At 54.8% G+C, this 25,211-nt stretch overlaps 2 protein-coding genes across 12 annotated transcripts in view; both read right to left on the bottom strand.

The window, feature by feature from the left end:
• The window catches only part of PDE2A (phosphodiesterase 2A), a 102,267-nt gene extending 78,882 nt beyond the window's left edge, over positions 1-23,385 (bottom strand). For 2 of the 5 annotated variants that reach the window (XM_032640817.1, XM_032640821.1), the window contains exons 1-3: positions 22,199-23,385; positions 8,558-9,793; positions 8,238-8,469 (exon numbers count right to left, since the gene is read on the bottom strand). In XM_032640817.1, coding sequence (XP_032496708.1) covers positions 8,238-8,260 — 23 coding nt within the window. In that variant the 5' untranslated portion in view covers positions 8,261-8,469; positions 8,558-9,793; positions 22,199-23,385. Of the gene's footprint in view, positions 1-8,237; positions 8,470-8,557; positions 9,794-12,403; positions 14,888-21,617 lie in introns of those variants that run through there. The other 3 variants (XM_032640815.1, XM_032640818.1, XM_032640823.1) reach the window with 2 other exon arrangements.
• Positions 23,386-23,532: 147 nt separating this feature from the next.
• The window catches only part of ARAP1 (ArfGAP with RhoGAP domain, ankyrin repeat and PH domain 1), a 63,575-nt gene continuing 61,896 nt past the window's right edge, over positions 23,533-25,211 (bottom strand). For 3 of the 7 annotated variants that reach the window (XM_032640810.1, XM_032640809.1, XM_032640807.1), the window contains 2 exons: positions 24,371-24,520; positions 24,135-24,280 (listed from right to left, as the gene is read on the bottom strand). In XM_032640810.1, coding sequence (XP_032496701.1) covers positions 24,239-24,280; positions 24,371-24,520 — 192 coding nt within the window. In that variant the 3' untranslated portion in view covers positions 24,135-24,238. The other 4 variants (XM_032640806.1, XM_032640808.1, XM_032640811.1 and 1 more) reach the window with 3 other exon arrangements.

Genomic DNA, 25,211 nt, shown 5'->3' with positions numbered 1-25,211 from the left:
CTTTAAATTGGTGATTTTCTTGTATGTAAATTATACCTCAATAAAATGAATGTAAAAAAAATTTTAAAAAGCAGTCACACCCCCACCTTCTGGGTCCCCATCGCATAACAGCTGTGCAAAATTGGCAGCCGTGCAGAAACTGAGGCAGGGAGGTGCAGAGAACCAGCTACAGAGGGCACATAGCAGGTGCTCACACTGTAGATGTTGGTTTCATTCAGTTCCAATTAGCAAGGACTCCATAGGCACCTCCTGGGTGCACTTGACTTGATCTCATTAGCTCTCCTCCTGCTCTCACGCAGCCCAGGGAGGGAGCTGAACCGTGCGCCATGTGCATCACAAGCTTTGTCTCAGTTAATCCTCGCAGCAGCCCTAACGAGGTGGGCTCTATTATCATCCCCCTTTTACAGACGAGGAGACAAAGGTGGTAGAACTCAGCACAGGTCCTGCGGCTAAGGAGTGGAGGAGCTGAGAGCTGAACCAGGAGGCAGTCCCGAAGGCTTGGGCTCATAATCACTCTCCTCTACCACCTCCCTCTCCCACACTAAGTGGCATGGGTTAGGAAGCCATGCACGGAAGTCGTGCCTCTGACCCCAGGCCTCCAATAATGAGGTTTTCACTAGGCTTAGAAGCAGAGGGGAGCACACCCAAGCAAAGATGGCAAGTGAGCGTGTGTGTGTGAGCTCGGAGAGGTGGCAAGAGGCAGAGCCACCTTTGGGAAGGAGGGAACTGGGTCAAGTAACAAGCCTGGAAGAAATGCAAAAGAAATCAGACAGAGTCTGAAAAAAATGAGGCAGAGGGCATCCAGCTGTGCCAGCCAGTGAGTTAAATGCCTGCTCAGGCCCTGAGTAGCCAGGGCTCCTCACTGCTATTCCTGACTCACTTCCCCCAAAGTTTGTCTCTGCCTAGTTTCTCGGCCCTAATCGCCCGCTCAGAACTCAGTCACCATCTCACGGGGCACAGGCCAAAAGCCTTCATCCCCAAACTTGTAAAGACTGGTTGCAAAACATAGCAGTGATGCTATGTGGCACAGGAGAGCTCTGAGGTTGGGGAGTATGGAAGGACCACCAAGACCTGTTGAATGATAGGAGTTAGCCAATAAAGGGAGGGGGTGTCGAGGAAGGGTGTTCCAGGCCAAAGGAACAGCATATGCAACAGCCCAGAGGTAAGAGGTGGGGAATCCAAGGTAGCTTGATATGGCTACCTGACGGGTATTCTGTGTTTACGATGAGCATGAGTGCTTCTGTGGTTGTGCACCACGCATGTGCTGAATCCGCATCTGTGTTGCATGTCTGCGGTCTGTATGCCTGGGTTATACACATTCTGTTTCTTCTGTGTCTAGGTCGATCTTTAGACTCACCCTGTGTCTGTTTCTCAGTGTGTATTGATATTTGTGTTGTGGGACTCTCCATGTCTGTGGGCTGTGGTCCGCTTCTTTTATGTTGGCTTCTGTGTCTGTTTTTCTCTTTGTTTGGGTTTGTTTCTCCCATGCCTGGAGCTGTGTTTTTGTGGCCAGGGCACTTGGTCTCTGAGAAGAAGCCTGGGCCAGGGGTGCTAAAGCCGGCATGCAGCCGTTCACAATAGCACCTAACGAATGTCAAGCACTTGGTGGGGTGGAAAGTTGCACTGGAGATACTAATTACCACTGATAATGAGTCAGCAGCCTGAGGTCCAGCAGAGGCTGAAAGTGGATCCCCACTGGGCACTGGGATGAGCTGGCTGGCCAAGGCCCCTAACTGCCCCAGCACCAGGAGGGGCTACCTCCCTTACTCATCCCCCAGGGAGGCCCGAGGCCCAAGCTCTGAACAGCAAGAAGGACTGAGATCAAACTCCAGCATGAAGGTCTCAAAAGGGAAGACTTTAAATAGACTTGGCAGTAGACAGGTCATAAGTGTTATTAAGAGATGAGGCAGCAGTGACACAGCTTTGCTTTTGGGGGCCACAGTCTGAGGGGGTGGCTTATGGGTGCCATGGATGGGTGCTCTGGAGTGTGGAAGCTCCAGGGAGGATGAGGCAGGGAGGAATGCCCCTGGAGGGGGATCTAGAGTTGTCATACATCCCTGCATAGGTGGGCAGACACTGGGGAACTAGGGCCATAGCTGAAGCAGGTGAGCTGGGGTGTGGGTGCTGTCACTCCTCCCCTGACCTGTCGATGCAACTCACATGTCCTCTGCCACCCCTGATGGCAGCCTTCTTGCCTCTCACTTGGGTCTCCACACCAGCCTCCCCACTGCCCTCTCTAACTCACCCTTCACTTGGAGCTTCCTAAACCCGAAGTTGACCATGGCCGGAGTGACATTCTGCAGCAGCCCCAGTGCAGCCCCGACAGGGTGCAGGGCAGTCATGGCAAGAAGTAGTTCCAACCCAACAGCAGACGACTGGGTACACCCACCAGGCCTCACTGGACATGAAAAAGTGGGTATTCAGAGGCAGGGCTTGACTTCTGGCTCCAGCTCTGAGACCTACTGGCTGTGTGACCTTGGGCAAGTCGGCACCCTCTCTGGGCTTCAGTTTCCCATTATCCATTTGTCCCTCCAAATCTCCACCCTTTTCTGCCATTCTCTGTGCCCCAGAGGATGACTTCTAACGCTGCTTCGTCAAGCTCCCTTGTCCTCTAGCCTCCAATCCAGTTCTGCCAGCGAGGGCAGGCGAGCAGAGAGAGAAGTGAGAGGGCTCAGGGTATTTACACCCTCTCCCACCCCACCTCCTTTGACAGGCTCTGTAGGGCAGCTCCCATCTGGGACCCGGCTTGCATCTGGAGCACTCTCCTTGCTCCTCGGGCCTCTCAGATGCTAGTCCTGAGTGCCTCCACATGCCCTGTTGGTTCCCTTAACCCTACCCCCCCTCTGTAATTGTTGCTGCATCAAACTGCCTTCATTTAAACCATCTGAGTGTGTCATCTGTTTCCCCTCTACAAAATAGGGCTAGCTCCTTGAAGCCTAGTTGAGGTGACTGAAGGAGGTGATTTGAACATACAGGCGGCCCTCCAATCTGCAGGTTCTGCACCAATGGATTCAACCAACCATGGATCAGAAATATTTGAAAAAAAAAAAAAGTTCCAGAAAGTTCCACAAAGCAAAACTTGAATTTGCCATTTACATAGCATTTACATTGTATTTACAACTACTTACAGATCATTTACCTTATATTAGTTATTATAAGTAATCTAGAGATGATTTAAAGTACATGGAGGTTATATGCAAATACTATGCCATTTTAAATAAGGGACTTGTGCATTCTCAGAGCTTGGTGTCCACAGAGGGACCAGGATACCGAGGGACAACTGCATAAAGGGCACTCTGTAAACACTGTTCTCTCCATCTATACCCTAAACCTCACCCCACTTGAAGTTTTAAGATAACTTGGGGACTTCCCTGGTGGCACAGCGGTTAAGAATCAGCCTGCCAATGCAGGGGACACAGGTTCAAGCCCTGGTAAGAGAAGATCCCACTTGCCGCGGAGCAACTAAGCCCATGTGCCACAACTACTGAGCCCGCGTGCTGCCACTACTGAAGCCCACGCACCTAGAGCCCGTGCTCTGCAGCAAGAGAAGCCACCGCAATGAGAAGCCCGCACACCGCAAAAAAGACCCAATGCAGCCAAAAATAAACAAACAAAAAAATTTATAAAAAAAGAAAACTTGGAATTCTCTGGTTTTGGAAGGATGCAATACTGGGCTGCCTGCTCCTCCCCTCTGCTACCCTAATTCCCGCCCAGCCCCCAGCACCAGAAAGCCTCCATCCCTGCTCCACCCAGAGCCAATGTCTGAGGTCCCAGCCAGGGGCCTCCCACCCTAGACCCCCAACGACTCAGCACAAAGGAAGCGGTGTGTCTGTCTGCCTGTCTGCTACCTCCTCGCCAGTGCTGAACCAGCAAAACCACTGCAGAGTTGGCCAGTCCTACCCATCGCACTCCTACCTCCACCAGAATGTCCTCACATCCAGCTCCCTGCCTCCAATCCCAAATCTCCAGGAAGACAAATTTCTCTCCAGTTCCCCCTAGGAAGGGGATCTCCCTGTCTCCAGCTGGATGGTCTAACCTTGCACCTTCCCACTGGCCAGGCCGCCAGGGGGAGCACTCTGGGGCTCCAACCTCCTCCTACAGAATGGGCAGAGGCATGTCCTCTGGTCCCTCCATGGCAGCTACAGATTAACAAACTTCAGAGAGTTTGCCACCAACTTCCCTGCTAGGGCAGGAGTCTCATCTCCCACGTCCCTAACTAGGCTGCCCAGCCCCTGCTCTCACCTCCCTACCCCATGGACAGGAAGCTCATCCTTCTTTCCCAGGGCAGCCCCTTCCCTATGGGCTACCCTGGCCCCCTCACATTGAGCCAAGCTGGGCCTCCAGGACTCCCCCAAATCCCAGCAAAGTCTCAGTACTAGGAGACCAAGGAGAGATTTTAGGGAAAGCCTTGAATGTTAGAACAACAGAAACCCACAAAGACATCTGATACAAAGATAAGGACATTGAGGCTTCTAGAGGAGGCCCCTCCCTGGTTCCACCCCACTGCTGGACTCTTCTGCATCGAGTCTCCATGTTCCACGGAATGACAGACTTCACAAGTTCCTTGGAGGAGTCTCACGGCAAGCAGAGGCTCTGGTAGAAACTTCAAAGGCGGCATCTGAGGCCTGGGAGGAGTCGAAATGCCCAGGTACAGGAGGTGTCCTCATGTCACAGACTTGAATCTCTACTCTGAGCCCCCTGCCTGCTCCAGAGGCTGGAGGGAGGGAGGCCTTCCAGGCCAGACATACCCCCTCTCTCTGCTCCAAGCCCTGCCATCCCTCCCTGGATCCTGCTGTGAAACCTTGGGCTAATCACTAACCCCACTCTGGGACTTCAATATTTGCATCTATATAACGAGAAGACTGGACTGAGAGTCCCTGAAACTCTCTAGTGGGGAACAGGTGCAGCCATTAAGAGTTCCCAGGAAGAATGGAACCTAGACACCTCTTAGCCATGTCCAGCATCTCAGTCTGATGGCCCAGGATCCTGGCTGGCCCCACCTGAGCCTGGACACAGAGACAATCTGTTCCTTCCAGGGCCCTCACTGACTAGAAGCGGGCCACAGTCCCTGGGGGGAAGCCCAGCCCTGCACATGACAGCCCTTCAGCCTAAGTCCACACACATCTTGTCTCTCCCTTTAGGCAGGTGTTATCCAGGAGAGAAAGTGTTGAGTAGCTATACCTTGGGCACGGCCTTGCTGTCAGGCAGAGCAGGTACCTTCACACATATCCACTCATCTGTGCTCTCCCACTCGGACATGTTCACCCACATACACAGACATATTCATCTACACAGCGTTACTAGAACAATGTACATAACACTCTACACACAGGCACACATACAAACAAGCCACCATCTACCAATAACTCAGGCATAAAAATGGACACTCACATGTTCACACATATGAATATGTCCATACTTTTATACAAACACTGATCCACACACTCTCACCCTCTCAGACCCATATACACACATGTACAACTGGAAGTTCACATTCACACACACACACACACACACACACACACACACACAGAAACACAAAGAAACCAACCAATCTCGCCCCCATCTAAGTATCAAGGAAATCATCATCCAATAGAAATCCAGACACCAACTGCAATGTCAGTCTAAATCCATTTCCAAATCTAAGCCTGCCCCAGAACGGTGAGGAAAAAATTTCTTGTTTCCAGGTTCAACCCCTCCAGCGTGTCTGTCCCTGCCGTGTGGGGTCCAGTCTCTCCAGCCTACTTCCTCCCTATGCCATTTCAGCAGGGCCCTCTCACGTCCAGTACGATAGAAGTGGAGAACAATGGATTGCCCTCTCCCCACCCTTCATCTCTGCTTCTTTTCCAGCCTTTTCAAACATAAAGAAGGCTAGAATGGACTGTGTGACAGCACCCCTGCTGGAGATATGTGGCATTACAGCACAGCTCTATGATATATGGTCATCACTCCCCAGGCTGTGGTGGAGAAGAATAGGTAGAAGGGAGAGGAAGAAGAGGAAGGGGGAGAGGAAGAAGGAGAAGTTGAGAAGTGTGCCAGAAGAACAGGAGCAAAATTCTGGGAGCACCAAGAATGGAGTTCAGAAGTCTCAGGCTCTCTTGGGTATCCCTGCTCCAGTCCAATCAGTCCAGGACTGTAAGCTCAATTCTCCCAAAGCTCAGCTCTAATCAGGTCCTGCCTCTGCTCAGAACCCTTGGGTAAGTCCTAGTGGGCCACAGCAAGAAGTTCAAACAAAAGCCTGGAGTTAGGTCTCTGGGGCTGGCCAGTCCATCTCTTAGTCTCATATCCCAGGGAGCCCAGCCCTTGCTTCTTACTCTTGAGCCAGGTCTTTGCTCAGCTACTCCTTTGCTGAGATGTCTAATTTTCCATATCTTGCCTGTCCTTCGAGGCCTGGCCTTTGCCATCTGGGACAATAATCCATGGAAAGGGCAGGAGCTTTGGGGGGCAGACAGACCTGTTCTCTCAGGATTAGCTGAAAACCTCTGGGCAAGTTATTTTCCCCTCTCAGATCCTGTCTCTTCATCCAGAAGACAGCAGTTTCTGGGGTTTGTGGTGAGGATTAAATGAGATCATAGATGTGAAAACAGTACTCTGGAAGCTGTAAACTTCTGTGTGAACGTGTGAAGAGTCATAATTATGGCTTAATCCTTTTATCCCTGCACCCGCCAACACACATCAGGCTAAGCGATCCCTGAGGGAAGGGATGGAGGCTGCTTCACCTTTGGGCCTCGAATATTCCAACATTCACCAGGGCCTGCCCCACCAGCCTCAGCAGCAGGGTGTGGATTTGGATCCAAGGTGGCAGTACAAAATGTACTCACTGCAAATTCACTAGAAACTACAACTCCCAGAATGACTCACAGACTGCCATGGGCATGGCCACAGACCTAAGCCCTCATCAGGCCCTTTCCTCCACTGTTTTCCCTGGGGATTAGTCTCAGACCAGACAGGGCAGCCCAGGGAGGTGGTCACATGTCTCTGAGGCCCCTCGGCCCCTCCCACGGAACATCCACACTTCTCACCATTCCCACCACCACTGCTCCATTTCAGACCTCTTTGTCTCTCCCACGGGATGACAGCTTCTGGGCTCACTAGCTCTGGTCTCTCCCCCTCCAGCCCCCCACTGAATCTTTCTAAAAGGGTAGGTGAGTGTGGGTGGTTCATAATGGCAGCAGCGAATCTTTATGAGCACCTGCTGCATGCCTGGCGCTAAGCGCTCCACTTCCAGATCCTTCAGTTATCCTGCCAGGAAAGTATTATTATTCCCACTCCATTATCCACATGGGACTCAGAGAAGTTAATTAAGTTGACCAGGACCATACAGAGTAAAGTTGCTGAAACTGGAACCTATGTCTGTCTGCTACCTTCTCTATTCTATTTTCAAAGCTTCCTCTGAACCCAGGGTAGCCATCTCAAGAGTGAGAGCCCAGAAGACACAGGGTTCTCATATATCAGCAACTACAGCGTTGGGAAGTCCTCCCAGTTGTCTGATTTAAATCCTTTCTGCTGCACCAAGACCCAGTTGCCTCCTGTTTTTCAGGGAAGGCAGTGAGAAGGGTGACTTCAGGGACTTAAAAGAAGTGGGTCACATCCCTGGGGACCTGGCCTCTCCCAGGGAATGGGCAGCTGAACAGTGGGAGATAAATGTGTTGAAAATATCTGTTACTAAATACATCTACTTCCCGAGAGGATGGGGTTGCTGACAGGGAGCCTGTAGCCCCTGTCCTGGAGGCCACAATCTTGTGGCTCTGACAAACTGAGGTGCTCAAAGCAGCAGACAAGGCTGCTCCGGCTGTCCTGGGGGCTGGGGCAGAGGGGGTGGGAGGCCAGCATGGAAGGGGGTGACGTTTCATCCTCCCAGCCAAAGCTGCCAAGCCCAAGCTGGCTTATTTGCATATTACTTTGCATTCATTTGCATACCACTTTCTGGAAGGGGCCCACTTTCTTCAGCCCCTGCCTCTCCCTCATTTCCAGAGTCTCTGTTTGTTCACTGAACACCCCATTCTCAAACAATGAGGAGACCCTCAGCAGGCCCAAGAATCTGCACCAGGCCTACATGTCAAAGCTGTTGGGGGACACCTTGGTGGTAGAAAGTGCTTCCTCTACTCTAACCTCAATTCCTTCACTCCTCTCCTACTCCAGCTCTGCCCAGTCCTTCCCCCACCCTTGAACTTCACACTTAGGCCACTCTGAACTCTTAATATTCCTCACATAAATAAAACCATGTTTGTGCTCACCTCAAGGCCTTTTTATGTGGCATTCCCTCTTCCTGGAGCTGTCTCTCAGTTCTGCCGGGAGAAGTGACTCTTCCTTTTAAGGCCAGCCCCAAGGCCCCTCCTCCTAAATTCCTTTGTCTGACACTGGCAGAGGTAGGAAAGACCACAGGCTTCCCTCCAAGTGGTCACTGGCTCTGTCCCTCTCCCTGAAGAGCTGCCACGTTTGGTAGGGCAGCAATCCATTGAATGGCTGCTGAAAGAAGGAAGGAAGGAATCCTGAGGCCCCTCCCCTGTCTATCTGAGCCCCTCCAGTCCCCCTCTCCCTGGATGACATCACTCACCTGCAGGAGGGGTGGGGCTAATAGTGTCTCTGCCTCCAACTCCCCCTCCTGTCCTGGGAAACTTCCCCTCATGCCCACAGCCGCTCTTGCGAAGCCAGGAGATTCCATAGGCCCTCTGTGCCGGTAGGACGTCCTCCTCATTGTCTATCCCCATTCCCTACTCTGGCCATGCCTGCTTCTTTATTTTTGGAGAGGGCGCAGGGACTGCTCAATCTGTTTTACCATCTGTAGTTGGAATAAAGGCCACTGATCTCTCATAGCACTACTGAACCACTATGCCCCAGCCTCGCCCTGCTTGGGAAGAAGGACAGTGACCCAGGATGGAGAAATGACACAAGGCCAGGCAGCCTGGAGTAGCTGGGCCTACAAGGGAAGGGCTGCCCAAGAGGGAAGGGATGAGCATGCTGCCCCTGGGGGTATGTAAGCAGGGCTGGATAGATCTGCGGCCAAGCTGTAGAGAAGAGTGAAGTAACTGCTAGAAGGTGGCCCAGATGCTCTTCATGTCCTCTCCGCCTTGGAGGCTGCACTGACTGAGCCTTGGTGCCCAGCCCTGTGCTGTGAGTGGGGTGGGGAAGCACAAGGAGGTGGCTCCTGCCTTTGAGGAACTCCTTGGCTGGCTGGGTAAGGAGCTCACACACAGGGGACATCACAGGGGAAGGCTGAATCGGGGCTGCATTCCTGACCCTGTACCATCAGGGAGAAAGACTTCAGGGTGGGTGATGGGATCAGAGGGAACGGGGAACCAAGGAGGGCTTCCTAGGGGAGGTTTCCTATGCAGAAGCCTTTCCCTAGCTCCCTAATTTTATGAGGAAAATCCAAGCCCCTACAAGCCCCTTAGCCTTGCACCTGAGACCCTACAGAATCTGGCCCCTTCTGCCTCTCTTCCTCTTCTCAACTCCCTTCTCACTCCTGCCAACCCAAACTCTCTTTGCCCCTCGAACACACTGTGCTTTCTCACATCTACCCACTTTTACAGGCTTTTTCCTTTGCCCTTCCCTGCCTAGGCAATTCTTATCCATCCCTCAAGATCCAGCTCAAATGTCTCCTCTTGGGCAGCCCTGGCTTGGCGCAGGCCCCCAATCCCACAGCTTCTCTCTGCCCAGCACTCTCCACTGCGTTGCCACTGCTGCCTTCCTCATCAGACTGGGCACTCCCTGAGAGCAGGGTCTGAGTCAAGGTCCTCTCTGTGTCTTCAGAGGCCAAGCCAGTGGGCACCAAACAGGCATTGGGGGATCTCTGTTGAGTAAAGGAATCAACAAATGAATGATCAGATGCAGGAATGGAAGCACACTGAGTGGGTAGATTGGAGAGGCCGAAGAGCAGAAGCCTGAGGAGTGCAGGCTGGACGTTACAGCAGCGTAGCTGAGGGTGAGACCCCCAGTCCATTAAGACTGAAGGGAGGTATTGCTGGGAGTTCTGCCTCCCCCATTTGGCCAGATCCCAGCCAAGCCATCAGTAATCCCCAGGGACAAGAGGCTGGAGTGGGAAGCAGGAAGAGAGCCAGGAGCCGTTTGGTGGGCAGGGGGAGCTGGGGGTGCAGGAGCATAAAGGCAGTTAACCCTCACTGAGCCATCCAGCTCAGGCAACCAAGAGGGCCTGTGCAGGCCCAAAGGGAAGAGGACTGAGACTCAGCACCAGCCTCGCAGCTGGAGGAGAGCGACAATGCCACAGCTTTGGTTTCCCTGTCTGGGAAGAGATGGCTCCACAGTCTCTGACCCTCTGCATCCTGGCTAGAAACCCTACAAGTGTCCCTTCACTACCTTCCATGTCTGAGCCTTCCAAGAGCTTTTCCTTCCCCACATCTAGACCCTCTGAGGTCATGCCACTGCACCCCCCCGCAACCCTGGCCCAAGCCTGAGCCACTCCCATGCTCCCCTTCCCCATCCTCTTTCCCAAGCCCTCCAACCTCTCCCTTCAGAAAGCCCTGGTCTCATCTGCCCCTTGGCCCACGTGGCCCCAGACCTCACTGATACCCACACTGGTTTAGCCTCCACACTGGCCTCCTGGCTCCCACCCTTCCCTTCCAGTTTAACCTTGACAGTGCCATTGAGGCAGCTTTCTAAATCCCAAATCTGATCATGTCCCTCTGTTGCACAAAACCTTTCTGGACTCCCCAGGGCCCTCAGGATAAAGCCCAAGAAGCCTGGAGTTCAAAGCCCCGCACGATGTGGTTCCTGCCTACCCCTCCAGCTTCCTCATTGCTCCAGGCACACACCCCATCCCAACCCAGGGCCTTTGCTTATTCTGTGGCCATGCCCCACCCCCACCTCTTAGCTTGATCTTGGTCTTTACTGCTTAATTATTTTCAAGCTATTTTATGTTAGGAAGCTTAGGAGGCCCCAGAGAGCAGAGCCATTATTGCCTATTTCTTTTCTGGATCTCCCCACAGGGTGTAGAATGAATTGTCCTGAGCTCATGGAGGTGGTCACACATTCATCCACCCCAACCCGGCCTCGGTGGGCTAGTGTCCCAGCTGTGTCCTCAACCACCAGGGGAAGGAAACAGCCACTCACACACACTCAGATGAACACATAGACACACACACACACACACACACACACCAGCCACACAAGCACCAACATACACACTCATGTACACTAGCACCATGATCATACACCCACACTGGAACACATGCTAATACAGACACCCACGTATACACACACACACACACACACGGTAGTATTAATATTCACACACTAACAAACACACACCAACATGAATACACATGGAATCAAACAACATGCTCAATCAATATTGAGTCACTCTATTTTGCAGACACAGCACACATGAACATGCATGCCAATATGCAAATTCAAACACACACACATGCATACACACACACACCCCTGCACACATACTCTCACAAAAACTCTTGAGAGTCACACCGGGATGCTCACACAGCCTGACAGGCTGCTGCACACCCAACCACCAAGGACCCCAGAACTCTACATGCTCCTCTACACCCCACATGTCCCTTGTACCCCCCACATGTATGCACACTCACACACACACACACACACACAGCCTGGCATAGACCTGCACCGCCACTGACTTGGAGACACGTGTCACTTGCCTGCTACCTCGGCAGCCCTCAGAGGGTGGAAGGGCATCTCCACAGAAGCCCCCTCCACTCACCTGCACACGCATCTCGCTGCATGCGGGTGCTCACGAGGCTGGGGCACAGGAGCCACATCCCAGCCAGCCCCATGACTCTCTCTGGGACAGGGGCTTCGGGGACAAAGTTGCCTAGATTGCCAGCTCTGAATCCCAACCCTCATTCCATGGAGAGCAGTTGCCCCAGACGCTCTCCTGCTCCAGGGGCACTCATTCATAATTCATGTTCTCTCTCTCTCTACACACACACACACACAGACAAACACACACACACACACACACACACACACACACACACACGCCCTGGTCTGGGACACCATCCGTCTCCAGAGTCCTGAATTAAGTCTATCAGACTCCAGGGCTCCTTGGAAACACACACACACACACACACACACACACACACACACCGCCACACACATACACACAGACCTCCCCCACCCCCAGCCCCTGAAGGGATGGTTCACATTCATTATCAAGCCCTCCCGTAGCCACCATCCCCTTCTATGGGACCCCAGCCCCAACACGCCCTAGGTTGATGTGAGGCACCCCCGCCCTGCACAGAGACCCCCCTCTATGCTATAGTCCAGCAACAGGGTGCCCTGGAGCAGGATCGATCCAACCACGTGGCTCAGCTCTACGCCAACCCCAGCCCCTTGGAGGGACTCCCAGGACCCTGTCCATGGCACCTCCTGCAGCCACTCACCCGGACCCCAGCCCCTCGACAGTACTCACGGCTCAGCCGGTCGCGCTGCCGGGTACTGCTGGCTCCTGCAGAGGATGGAGTGGCCGCATGCCTGCCCCATCGCTCCTCATCATCTGCCTCCCCAGCCAGACTAAAGTGGCACCTCGCCCTGTCCACCCTGCCCGGGGTTCCAGGCAGGGCGCCTGGCCCAGCAGGCACGGGGACCAAAGCAGCGGCCTGTCCCCGGCTCAGCCGGGACTCAACACCCCAATCCAGCCCTGCTGCCCTGGCTGCTCCTGCTTCTCCGGCTGCCACTGCCTCTGCCGCTAGGCTTACTCTGGGAGGAGGTTGGAGCAGGTCTGGTAATGCAGAAGGGGGAGGGAGGAGGGAGGAGGTACAGAGAGGCCCAGACAGAGGGAGAGAGGGAGGGAGGGGTAGAGAGAGGCTCCGGCTGGGAGAGAGGAAAAGAAAGACTCACACACAGAGGGAGAGACTGAGAGAAACAGAGACAGGAAGGGGTAGAGAAACACATGAAGGAGAGGAGCGAGGGATCAAAGCCCCATAGAGATCAAGATGGAAATACAAAAGATCAGAGAGTCATAGGGAAAACACACACACAGAGGAACAAAGACGGGGAAAAAGACATGGAAATGGAGAGAGAGAGAGAGAGAGAGAGAGAGAGAGAGAGAGAGAGAGAGAGAGAGAAAGCTGAATGAGGACCCCAGAGAGAGAAATGTGAGGATAAGGGATTTTGAGGCATTTTCAATGCTTGTGAGCTAGGATGGGATCTGCGTATGAGGGGCAGGTAGACAGAACCCAGACCCTCAGGGCAAGGGGACACCCCCATGCCCTCCTCAAGTATGGAAGGGCCTGGCAGAACTGGATTCTCTGGCTTCCCTTACTGGGATTGTATCATGTCCTAGGGTGCATCCTCAGCATGGAGTTGGGTACACAGGAGGCTCAGGGGGCTTTTGCTGATGGTCTTTGGACTCAAAGCCTCATCACAGAGTCCACCTCTTGGGGGCTCTATTTAGCTCGGACACTGGGGGAGCTGATGCATGAGCATGGAATTCTACTAGGAGTTGTGGCACCCAGGCCACAGCACGCCTCACATGGCTTCACTGTCCACAGACTACAGGCATAGGGGAGGGCCTGCTTCACCTCTGCTATGTCCCTGAGGGCAGACAGACTCCTGACTCCTGAGGAGGAAGCGTTAACCTAATGGAATAGGGGCATTTTAGGCAATGGGACGGGTAGGGAACTGTCTCAGCAAAGCTCCTGTTGGACAGAGGAGAGAAAGCTCCACACCTGGAGGCAGGAGATGGGGGTTCAAGTCCTGGTTCCACCACTAACTTCCTCATTCATTCATTCAGTAACACCTACCACTGGCCAACTTCACCAGATATGACTCAACGGTGCCTTGCCTTGGAACAGCACCCAGGCAAGGGGAAGGGGGTACTTGCTGTGTGACAGAGGGGAGCACAGGGTCTGTGGTGCCCAGAGGGAGCCCAGCAGTTGGCAAGCATTTCCAGAAGACAGGATATCAGCTGGGTTTTTTAAGGCAAAGAGGGGGCCCCAGGAAAAGGGGGTGTATTCCAGGATAGAGGAGCTACACATAACCCTCACCAGTAACCCCAGCTCTCTGAGCTGTGATGGGGAGTAACCCCTGCCGCACACACCGAGCTCCAGGCAGAAAAGCCCACGAGGCTGAGTGGAAACCTGACCCTGCTGAGGGGTGTGGGTGCGTCCAGGGATGGGGGTGGACAGGAATGACCGAGCTTGTGCAGGAGGCCTGCCCAGGCCGAGGGCTACAGAAAGCAGTTGTGGAAGCGTTAGGAAAGAAAATGTGAGAGAGGCTTTGCTTCCCACTGTGGCCTCAGAAGGTGGAATTTTAGATCTCTGAAAGCTCTGGGCAAACTGTTTCCTCAACCTGGCCCATGCCTAGGACCTCGCCCCTCCATGCCTGCTAGCTAGGAAGGCATTCTACGGGCTCAGAAAGCCAAGGCCCTGGACCACATCCAGTTTTGGCCTTTCACAGCTCCCTTTCATGCCCTGAGGAGCCTGGCGGTCAGAAGCTAAGTCAGAGGATTCAAAGGAGGGTGCTTCCTGGGTGTGGAGGGGAGCAGGTGCATTGAGGCCTTACTTGCCTCTCAGCCTTCTTTCTCCTCTCCTGCTCTGGAAATGATGGTAGAGGTCTCAGCCTCAACAATCTCCCAGGATTATGCTCAAGCAAGTCAGGTGGGGAGGCAGGGTCTCCTGCCCACTCCACTGCCACACCAGCCTCTACAGTTGCCCCGGAAGTAAGGAGTCTGTAGGAATGAGGTGCAAGATCCAGGACTATGCGCACTCCAGGACTTAGAGCCAGGCAGGTATAAGTTCAAATCCCAGCTCTGTCATGTGCTCTGGGCAAGTTATTTAACCTCCCTGAACTTCAATTTAGTGTTCTCATCTGAAAGATGGGTGACAAACTCCAAACTCAAAGAGTTGTGAGGTTTGGGTAATGTCCGTAAAGTTCCTGGTACATAGTGCGTTCCCTCCCCTTCCCTCCCCTAAAGAGATTGAATTGATGGCGCCAAGGGAGTAACAGCCCCCAATGCTGGGGTAGGGTTCCTGCAAGGCAGTGTCGGGAGGGGGCAGGTGCCGAAAAGAGAGAAGGTCTGAGACTGTCCAGGCCTGCTCTTCACTCCTCCACCTCGAACCGGCCTGCAAAACCAGCCAGTGCAGGAACCAAAGGCCCCGTGAGATTACGGCGAAGCCCCGCCCCACCGCAGGCCCCACCCCCGCCCGCTCTCCAGGGTGCTGACCAGCTTGCACCGCGTTCACACGCCCTTGCCCACTGCCCCGCAGCCGGCCAGCAGACATCATTTTTTTGCTTGTTGGGGAGCTGGTGGGAAGCAGGATGTTCCTGGGAGGCGGGTAGCTGCCAAAAGCGACGGGAGGATGCAGCCTCTGGGATCCGGCCTCCGCTCCGCGCCCACCGCCTCGCGAGGACGGCAGGCTCCACAGGCTCCAGCTACCTCCTCACTGCCAAAGAAGGCGTCTTCTTCTCGTTGTCCTCCCTGGCCCCTCCCAGGCGGCTGTTTCACTCGCCGCTTCCAGACGGCCGCTCCTTTGTCTCCCTCACTGATTCTTCCTACTTTTGCCCCCTCACTGGAGGACCGGACCCTGCTTCCCCTCATTATCCACCCCAACCCCACGGAGCATGGAGCGCTCCCCCAACACCGCAACTCCCGAGTGCCCCCTGTGGGCCAGCCCTCTCTCTGGAGCTCCAGATGTCCAGTACAGGCTACCTCCTCAACATATCCTCTGGGAACATCTCACAGGCCTCTCACACTCAAATATTCAACATCAACACATCTTTTGTCTTTATCAAAGGCATCAGCAAACGTCTAATCCCCAATCTGGAAACTTCAATGTTGCCCTGACTCTTCGCTCTCCTTCACTTCCTCTGTCAAATCTGTCATCAAGGCCTGTCAATTCTCCCTCTGTAATTCCCTCACATTTATCCACTCCCTCCTTGTGCTGAGCCCCAGCGTACTTCCCCCTTCCCTGGTCATTCTCCAGCCCCCTACTCCAACACAATCCCTTTATTGCACCTCCATCCTGCCTCTAACACTGACTTTCTAAGACATCTAGCTGGTCATGTTAACTCCTCCTCAAAACCTTTGCTTGGTTCCCAGTGCTCTCAGGATAAAGGCCAAGCTCCTCAGCCTGGCATTTGAGGTTTCTCATGATCGACCCTGGCTGACCTCTCCACCCTCTGCTCCAGGTGGCGCAGGGTCTAGTCCCTAAGCACATGCTAGTCCTTTCCTCCTCCTTGACTTGCTATATAGTCTGTTTCCCTTCCTAGGTTAACTTCCCTCTGTCTTCCTTTTCTCTGCCCATCCCAAATCCTGGCCCAGCCTTCCTAGGCCAATTCAACACACACCTGCCCCCACCCACTAGGGACAGGGTAGGCAGGAGGGGTAACTGGATTCTGGGCGGAGCATGCCTGGCTGTCTCTCCCCTCCCTAACTTGCCACCTGTCCCAACACCTCATCCCCCTGCTCAGGTCCATCTCCTTTCTCCTACTGGATCACATTTTCCTCAAGGACGGACCGAAGTCCTATTCACCTCAGCGCCAGACCCCAGCCTTTGGGCAGCCTCACCAGGTACAAGTGAGAAATGTTGAGGTAGGAAAGTAGGAAGGAGACACAGGTGAGCGTGGAAATGAGATGGGGCACTTCAGAGCTCAGTCCAGGACACATTGGAGCAAGCCCTCAGTAAGAGGCTGCAGGTGGATGTGAGGACACAGGTGGTGCAGGCCTCACCGATCTGCTGTGGGAATTCTCCTCCCCTGTAGGGAAAAGACTGAGGCTGTGGAACGTGAAACACCCCACTGCTCTCCAGGGGGAAGGCTGGTTATTGGCAGAACACCGGTTTCACGGAGGGTTGGCCCGAAAACTCCTGGGTGACTCCCTCTGGCTGGGCGCCAGGATGTCTACATCTGGGTCTTGGCAGCAAGATCCCAGCAGGGAGGTGGGGGAAAGCAACAGAGGGAACCATCCCACAGTGCTTCTCCTTCCCCTCCTCAGCCAGAAGCTGCCAACTGTGGCTCCAAGGACAATGGCTAGAGGAGCACCATGTCCTTGGCAGGGGCCTGGCATACTTCCCTGTATTTCCACATTAAGCACAGACCCCACCACACCATGGGTGACAAGGTCTTTGCTGAAAGGAACAAAAAGTCACCACTGCCTCCAGAATGGCTTCTTCCACATCTCAGGAAGGTGGCTTTGGGGATGCAGAAACTGAGAGCTGAGGCATTCATTGTGGGCCTACTTCAGGTTCCAGGATCGGCCAAAGCTGCCCTATGAGGGAAGGGGTGACCTCAGGTGGGGGCAGTGAGCTCCCCGTTCCTGCTGGGCAGGGGGGTGAAGTGGTGGAACAGACAGCAAGTTCAGGGAGGGGAGAGGCAGCCCCTCAGCTCAGAATCCTATCATTCTACCTACACTGCCCCATGGATGGGGTGGGAGTGCTGAACTGGCCCAGGAAGATTGGCAGACTTAGGGTGGGCACAGATGAGAGGAGAGGGATGTCAGCCTAGGATGGGGCTGGACCAGACACTTGGAAGTGCCTTCTGCCCAAGGTCGAGGTCATCTCCTGGGATACGGATCAGGCAGCATAGGTGCTAGAGCCAGTAGACTCCAATCCCTCGTTGTACAGATGGGGGAACAGGTGAGAGAGGGCAGAAACACACCCAGGTCGCACGGTGAGTCAAGGGCAGGGCTGGGCCTATGACCAAGGACTGCTGGTCACTGCCCCACAGGACTAGCTCCTCCTCTTGTAATCTTTCACCTCCCCTCGTCCAGCTGGACAGAGGGCTGGGAGGGAAATCTGCAGATACAGCTTGTAACCCTGGGAAGGGATCCCCAGGAATGTGTAATTTCAGCAGGGGCAGGTCAGAAAAGGAGTGACTCTGTGGCTTCCAGCTCTGGGAAAGGTTTTACCCTCCTTGCCGCCCTGGCCCAGCTCCCTCACCTCCACCACCCTCCAATCCAGCACACTAGCATCCTCCTTACCAGGAGGCCCCGAGCCACCCACTCAGCCCTAATCTACCTCTTCCCCCTCGTCACTCCCTGCACCTGAGTGGGGGGGCAGGAGGGGGTGCGACTCAGTGGGATAAAGGCAGCTGCTATATTTGAATGATTACATAAGCCGGCAGGGAAGCAGCTGCAACGTGACTCCATCAAGGTCGGGAGAGAAGTTGCGTCTGGGCCCAGGAGGGAGGATCTTCTCCCTCCATCCTGAGGCTCCAGCCTGGGTTTAGACAGGACTCTGAAAGAACCTGGAGATTGCGAACTAGTTTATGCACTGCCCGACTGCAAGGGAGCTTTTCCCTAGGACTAAATATGCTGTTCCCTCTCCATCACCTTAGAAAAGAAACCTCCTGACTTCTCGAAACCCTAAGGCCAGACCTAGACTGAGCCCCAGATCTTTCCCCAGGAACTCTCTCCAGAAGGAAAGACAGAACGGAAAACACAGTTTGTCACTGATTTAGAAGAGTGCCTGCTGGGAAGGGAACCATGCATAAAGCCTTGGCTTGCCCACGCTGGCTGGGGAAGACCTGTGTTCCTGTTCCAGCTCTACCATTTACTAGTCACTTGACACTGGCAAGTCTATGCCTCAGTTTCTTCACAGATAAAATAAGAACAAAAAGTAACTTTTTTATAGGGTTTGTTACAAGGATTAAACAAAATGACACATACAAAGCCTTAGCCCAGCAGGTGGTGGGTGCTTCATAAGGGCTTATCAGGATCATCATTTGCATCGTCATTACTGCCAACACTGAGGACTGGCTGGAGACCTCCCAGGTGGCTGAACTGACCTCTTCGCCCCACTGACAGCTGATCTGAGTGGAAGGTGGGAGGCCAGAGGAGAGAACTGAGATCTAAGAGTCAGGAGCTCAGCCAGACATGCTGCGTGCCCCTGGGCAAACCCCTGCCCTCTCTGGCCCTCAGTCTATAAATGAGCCCTCAGGGTCCCCAGCTCTGGAGTTCGTGTTTGCAAAATGATTTTACCCTACTGGGATTAGTGACCTGTGGTAGTGGAAGCTGCAGGAGAGCTGGTCAGGATGGGGGTGATCTGGGGGTGGTATGAGCTGGAGGCGGGCACGGCAGCCAGTGCTGGGCACCAGGCCCAGCACAAGGCCTACCTCCTCAGGGCCTCTTGGCAGCTCCTCCTAGGGTGTTCTGGGGGCCCCCGGAGGAGGATGGCTGTGCCCACCGGGCTTTGTTGCCATGACGCTGGTCTCCATGGTGTTAGGCACACAGCCCTCCCTTCACCCAGGAGGAGGGACTGGAAGTGACAGAAGCTGAGGAGGCTCAGGCCCTGGGCCCCCCTGGCCTGTCCCTCTGTCTCCATCAGTGCCCGTGAGGTCCCCATCCTGTGCCCCTCAGGAGGGAGGGCAGGGAGGAAGGACAGCTTCCACCTCAGAGGGTCAAAAGAGTGACCCAGAGAGGACAGAGTGACTGCGGTGCAGGGAGAGACATGCAGGAGTGCAGAGGAGTGGCAGAGAGGAGGGAAGGGTAGGGAGAGCTGGGGAGACGCAGAAGGCGGAAGGGCGGGGTGGTGGGGAAGAACACACTGTAGTCACGAAGGGGGAAGGGCCTCCCAAGCTGACAAGTGGTGGGAGGCACCATCCAGCCCATCTCTTTGGTCTCAGTGTTTTGAGGTGGGTGGTGGTGGGAGGACAGAGTGGAGGAGCGGGAGGGAGGGGGGCAATTTTCCTAGAGAGCTTTGTGTGCAGGGGCGTTCATACACGTGCAGCGTGTGTGTGTGTGTGTGTGTGTAAGTTCAGGAGAAAGTATGCAGGCACCACGTGTGTGCAGGGCATGAGTGTGTGTGTGGCATGTGTGTGCCTGTGCCACTGTGTCTCCAGGGTGATAAATACAGCAGTAGGAGCTGTAACCATGGCAGAGAAGATGCGGAAATTTCCACAGGCTGAAAGTGGCGTGGGAGTGGCGAATACGCTGGGGTTGAACCAGCTTGGTCTGACCAAGGAACCCTTTCCCTGACAGCTCTTCCCTGGACCAGTCTCTAGCTGGACCCAAGTGGCCAGGACACACACATGTGGGCACGTGCGCGTGCACACACACACACACACACACATCCTAAGTGCACCCTAAGTTCTTCTGCATGGAAGAACAATCCAGAAGAGCTTCCTGAAAGAGGGGTCATATTGGAAGAGAGGTTGGGAGGTTCATGCCAGCTATCTTTCTATGTATATGAGAGACAGACAGACATACCCCAGGCCAAAGTCTGGGTCACTTAGGTCACAGAGCTGACCAAAGGAAGCTGGCTGGGGAAGACCCCAACACCAGAGGCTTGGGGGACAGGCCCTGGAGTGACAGTGGTGCACTAAGCTCCAACCACAACAGGCTGCTCGCTGCAGGGCCACATCAGCTTGCCTGTGGCTCCTGCCATTCCCTCTCCCAGAAATGTCTCCCTCTCAACTCCACCTGCAGAAACACTGCTTGTCCCTCCAGGCTCACCTCCTCTTTGGAGTCTTTCTTGATCAATTCCCCCAACCAGAAGACCTCCTCCTTCCCCCACACCACTTATTCATCTGCTCCAGCTCATTGTTCAGTGAAGCCCTGAACACACTGTAGGTGTCCAAGAAATGCTTGTTGAATGAAAATATATTGGGCCTGGAAAGGACTCTGGATGCCATGATGCCTCCCCAGACATATTTGGGAAGGGGGTTATCGAGGGACAGTGCTAGGTACTTCACGCTTATTAGCTCATTTAATCCTCCCATTAGTGGGTGCTATTAATACCTCCAAAGAACAGAAGAGAAAACTGAGGATCAGAGACCTCAGGAACTCAGCCAAATCTAGTTTGTAGACGGGAGTGTCGGCATCTGCCCCGACAGTTGGCATCCACACCCCCGCTTTTCAAAAACAACCGGTTGTTTGGGGCTTCCCTGGTGGTGCAGTGGTTGAGAATCTGCCTGCTAATGCAGGGGACACGGGTTCAAGCCCTGGTCTGGGAGGATCCCACATGCCGCGGAGCAACTAGGCCCGTGAGTCACAACTACTGAGTCTGCGCGTCTGGAGCCTGTGCTCCGCAACAAGAGAGCCCGCAATAGTCAGAGGCCTGCGCACCGCGATGAAGAGTGGCCCCTGCTTGCCACAACTAGAGAAAGCCCACACACAGAAACGAAGACCCAACACAGCAAAAATAAATAAATAAATTATTAAACTCCTACCCCCAACATCTTCTTTAAAAAAAAAACAAAAAAAAACCAACAACCAGTTGTGGGCAGGGGGCTTAGGAGCCATGAGAGCTTGGGGCCAGGAAAGAAGGTCTCAGCTCCAGGCCCCGCTTCCAATCCCCGGGCTCAGGGGGAGGCGGAGAGGAGGCAGGGCCCATCTTCCCTTCCCCAGCCCCATCGATTTCTTGTGGAGCCCAGTGGTCTCCTGAGGCCCGGCCCTCGAGGGCTGGATGGCTGCTGAATGCTTTGCAGGGTAGGCGGGTTGAGCAGGAAGGAGGCGGAAGAGAGACAGACACCCCACACCACCTCCCAGCCCCCACTCCCCACCTGGCTCAGCGTCCTCTCCATCCACAATGCCGTCACCCCCAAGCTCTGACTTGCCATAGCCTTCTCTCCCAGGCCTCCCCATGCTCCCCTGCCATTAGGCCGTGACTTGGGTTGACCCTGGAAGCCCTGTCCTCCTCCCCAAACACTTCGACCCACCCTCACCCCAACTTGCACCCCCTCCTTACCATGTACAGCTGGAAAGGCTTCCAGTCTTCAGGGCCAATTCAGGGGCACCTCCTCCTCCAGGAAGCCTCCTGCCTCTCCAAGAGCTGCTGCCCACACCTTGGCAGGTCTGGCTCCAGGTTCTTTATCCATCCCCCTCAACCCAACCTCAAATAATATGTGAACAAACCACCCAGGGTCCCAAGAGACCCCATATCTACAAATCTTTGTCACAAAGACAAGCAGAGCCTCCTGCCCTAATCCACCCACCACTGCTGTCTTTACCATAATTCATTACGGTTGAGGCCCCGAAGACTCCCGTTGGGATGTCATCCCTGATCCCCAGGAAAAGCACTTTAAGCATCATTAACTCTTGACAGTTCAGATCCCCTTCCCCAGGGGACAAATGGGGCCACTTATGAGAGGAGACAGCAGAGCTGGAATCAGGAAGGGAGTGGAGGAAGGAGAACCCCCCAAAATGGGGCAGTGGAAATGGACCTCAACCCTGATTCAGAAGAGCTGTGTGACCTTGGGCAAGTCATTTCCCTTCTCTGGCCTTTCTTCCTCTGCCAGGAGACAGTACATAGAATACACAGGCACTGACCCACAAAGGCCTTTCCTCCCTCCTTCGGGTTCCAATGGACTGGGAGTCCAAAGCACTTCTTGTATTGTGCTGCCTTCCACAGTATCACCAGCCCTGGGGGCAAAGGCAGGGAGGGCCAGGTCTCACCCCACACTCCAACAGAAAACATGGGGTCCTCCAGAACCTGTTCTGGGACCCAGCAATGTTGAGTTGTCCGTGGCTGCCCCCTGGTGGCCCAATGCGGTCATTGCAGGCTGTCCCTGAGCTGGGGCAAGTGACACTTGGCAGCCTAGCGGGGGAGCGCCTCCAGTCTCACCCACCCTCTCTCTGGGCCTCAGGGTTAGCTGGTCAGTCCAAGGTCAGATCCAGGGAAGAATTCCAGCCCCTGAGCACTTGAACAAGGGTCTTCTGGCTGCAGGTGGAATGGTCAGCCTGGCCTGGAGCAGCCCACCTAGGGCAAGACAAAAGTGGGAGACTCGGGGTGGGGGTGGGGCTTAGTCCCAGCCTGTGAAGTCGGCCAGAGAACCCATTCCAGTCTGGCATCTACCTCCCCTTCCCGAGAGACAGGAACAAGGAAGCTGGAGTCCAGGCCACCAAGACCCCCACCTGCATCCAGGCCTCCCCACTGAACTGGATCAGTGAGAAGTCAGGGGCTTCCCAGCTTGCCCAGCTCCAGTGGCTGAGGCTGAGGCTGGGAGGTCAGCCTGTCTGCCCGCTGGGCCCCTGGAGAGAGGCTGGTAATGAGGCTCTAGGCAGAGGTGGAATGTGGTATCTGGCACCTTCCCAGGGAGTCCCAAATTCGTCTCTGAACAGCTCGTTATCGCCCCCCCACTTGCCAGGGCCTTGTCTTCTTGGAGGTGGCCAGTGAGGGCAGCTTCCTGGTCCAAGGCAGGGCACCACTGAAGGGGTGTGCACGGAAGCCAAGGGTAACCTGAGGACCTTCTTCCTAATTTAATAAAGCTCCTGTCACTCCCTCCGTGACCTTGTGTCTCTAGAAGGGCTAATGACGAGCTACCCTGAGTCACTCACGTACCACACAACCAGCCCCTGGCTCAGAATCAGACTGCAGCAGGGAGAGGGACTCAATCTAGCTGGGGTCTGTCCTGGTCAGAGTCAGGACCAGCAATCCCCACGCCATCTGTACAGGAGTACAATGAGGACAGCTTGGAGCCAGCCTGGGGCTCTGTCTGGGGCAGGGGGAGAGTATCTGGACAGCTGAGGGCCTGGAGACAGCAGGGTCAGGTCCCCAGCTTCAGGGTCCAAGGCACTCACCTCTGGAGTGCCTGTCCTCCTGTCCCCTCTTACCCTGGGACACCTGAAACCCCCAACCAATCATAGACCTCAGCACCAGGGGATAAAATATACAGATATATTTATATTATCAAAAGGTCCCCAAAGTGGGGAAGGGGCACCGGGCAGCCTAGGCCCTCCCAGTAAGCCCAGACCAGAAGGGGGGCTAAAGTCCCCCAAGTCCAGTTCTCAGCCCTGTATACATTTACCCAAGAGCTCCCTCCCCACCCCAGCTGAGTGTTCCTTTAGAGCTGTTCTGGAGTCTGCGGCAGAGGGGTGGGCTCCCTTCCAGCGGGGGCCCCAGGGCCTTGAGCCTCTGAAAGGATGGCAGTCTGCCAGAGTGCCTCACTGATGCCCATCTCTCCAACCCCTTAAACTCAGGGTGTGTGACCCAGCGGGGGAGCAGGCCAGGCCAGGAGGGCTGAGCACCTGGACAGAGCGGGTAAGGGATTCCTCCTCAGGCAGACCCTGCTGCCTGCCCCCCACGTCCTGGCCAGAGAACCCCAGGCTGCAGTCAGGATGAGGGGTCTGGGGGTGCGGCTTCCTCATGTGCCCCCTGCTGGCTCACACCAGGCACGCAGGGCATGAGGGTGTCTGCCCACGAAGGCTTCACGGTGGCAGAGTCCCACCTGCGATCAGACGTTTCGGAGGAGCTGTGGGAAGGCACAGAAGTCCAGATTCCATGAGCACGTTGTGAAGACTCACAGGGAGCAGGGGCCAGGGGCCAGCAGAGAGGGGTCTCCCGGGAACCAGGTGAACCAAAGGGGCCTGTCAGGACTCCCAATGAGGACGGAGGGACAGGGCCGGAGGGCACTCAGAGAGGAGAAGCAGAGCGAGTCAGGTGGAAGGCAGGCTCCAGCCAGGTTCCCAGCCGCCTGCCCACAGGAATGGAGAGCCACTCACAGAAAGGGGGTCCGCAGTAAAGGCAGCCACGCTCCGGCGCATCTCATTCTCACTGCCGCGCAGGGGGATCAGCGAAACACTGCCCAGCCGGACCTCAGGCACCGCCCGGGACACGCGTGAGGGTTCTGAGGGCCACACCAGGCCGTCGTGCTGGGCAGCAGGGGAGAGGAGGGGTGTTGGGGCCTGGGCTCGGTTCGCTGGCCTAGACACTCAGCTCCGGATCCACCCACCCTTCCAAGAAATGCCTCCAGCTATGATCTGAGGTGAAACCCTCGGCTTTGATCTGAGCCGATATGAGAAGCAGCTGTTAGGAGAACATGACTGTATCCCCGGCAAAGCCCAGCCAATTACATTACTCAACAACCCTCATTTCCAGGTCCACAAACAAACCGCTTCAAGAACGCAGTGCCAAGAAAACAGTTCTAGAGGAACATGTCTGCTTCCTTTCACCAAGAACCAAGAAAACTCTAGAATCTGCTCTGTTTCCCTTTAGACTTTGACTACCAGGAAGCTCAGGGCTAAAAGAGCTCAGCCCAAGCCCTGGTACAGTTTTGTCTCCCTTCTCCCCAAACAATTCTGAGCTCTCATTTTAAAAACCTGTTTTGGGATTTCCTCGGTGGTCCAGTGGTTAAGAGTCCGTGCTCCCACTGCCTGGGGCACGGGTTCAATCCCTGGTTGGGGAACTAAGATCCCGCATGCCGAACGGCCAAAAGACAAACAAACAAACACCTATTTTATGTCCAACCCACCCCTCTAGCCCTGCTCTGGCTTCGAGTCCTCCCCAGCCTGTTCCCACCTGGCCCACTGCAGCAACTACCTCACTGGCCTCCTCACTTCCAGG

Source organism: Phocoena sinus, chromosome 8, assembly GCF_008692025.1.
Source record: "Phocoena sinus isolate mPhoSin1 chromosome 8, mPhoSin1.pri, whole genome shotgun sequence".
Classification (NCBI taxonomy): domain Eukaryota; kingdom Metazoa; phylum Chordata; class Mammalia; order Artiodactyla; family Phocoenidae; genus Phocoena; species Phocoena sinus.
This window is presented reverse-complemented; position numbering and strand designations above follow the sequence as displayed.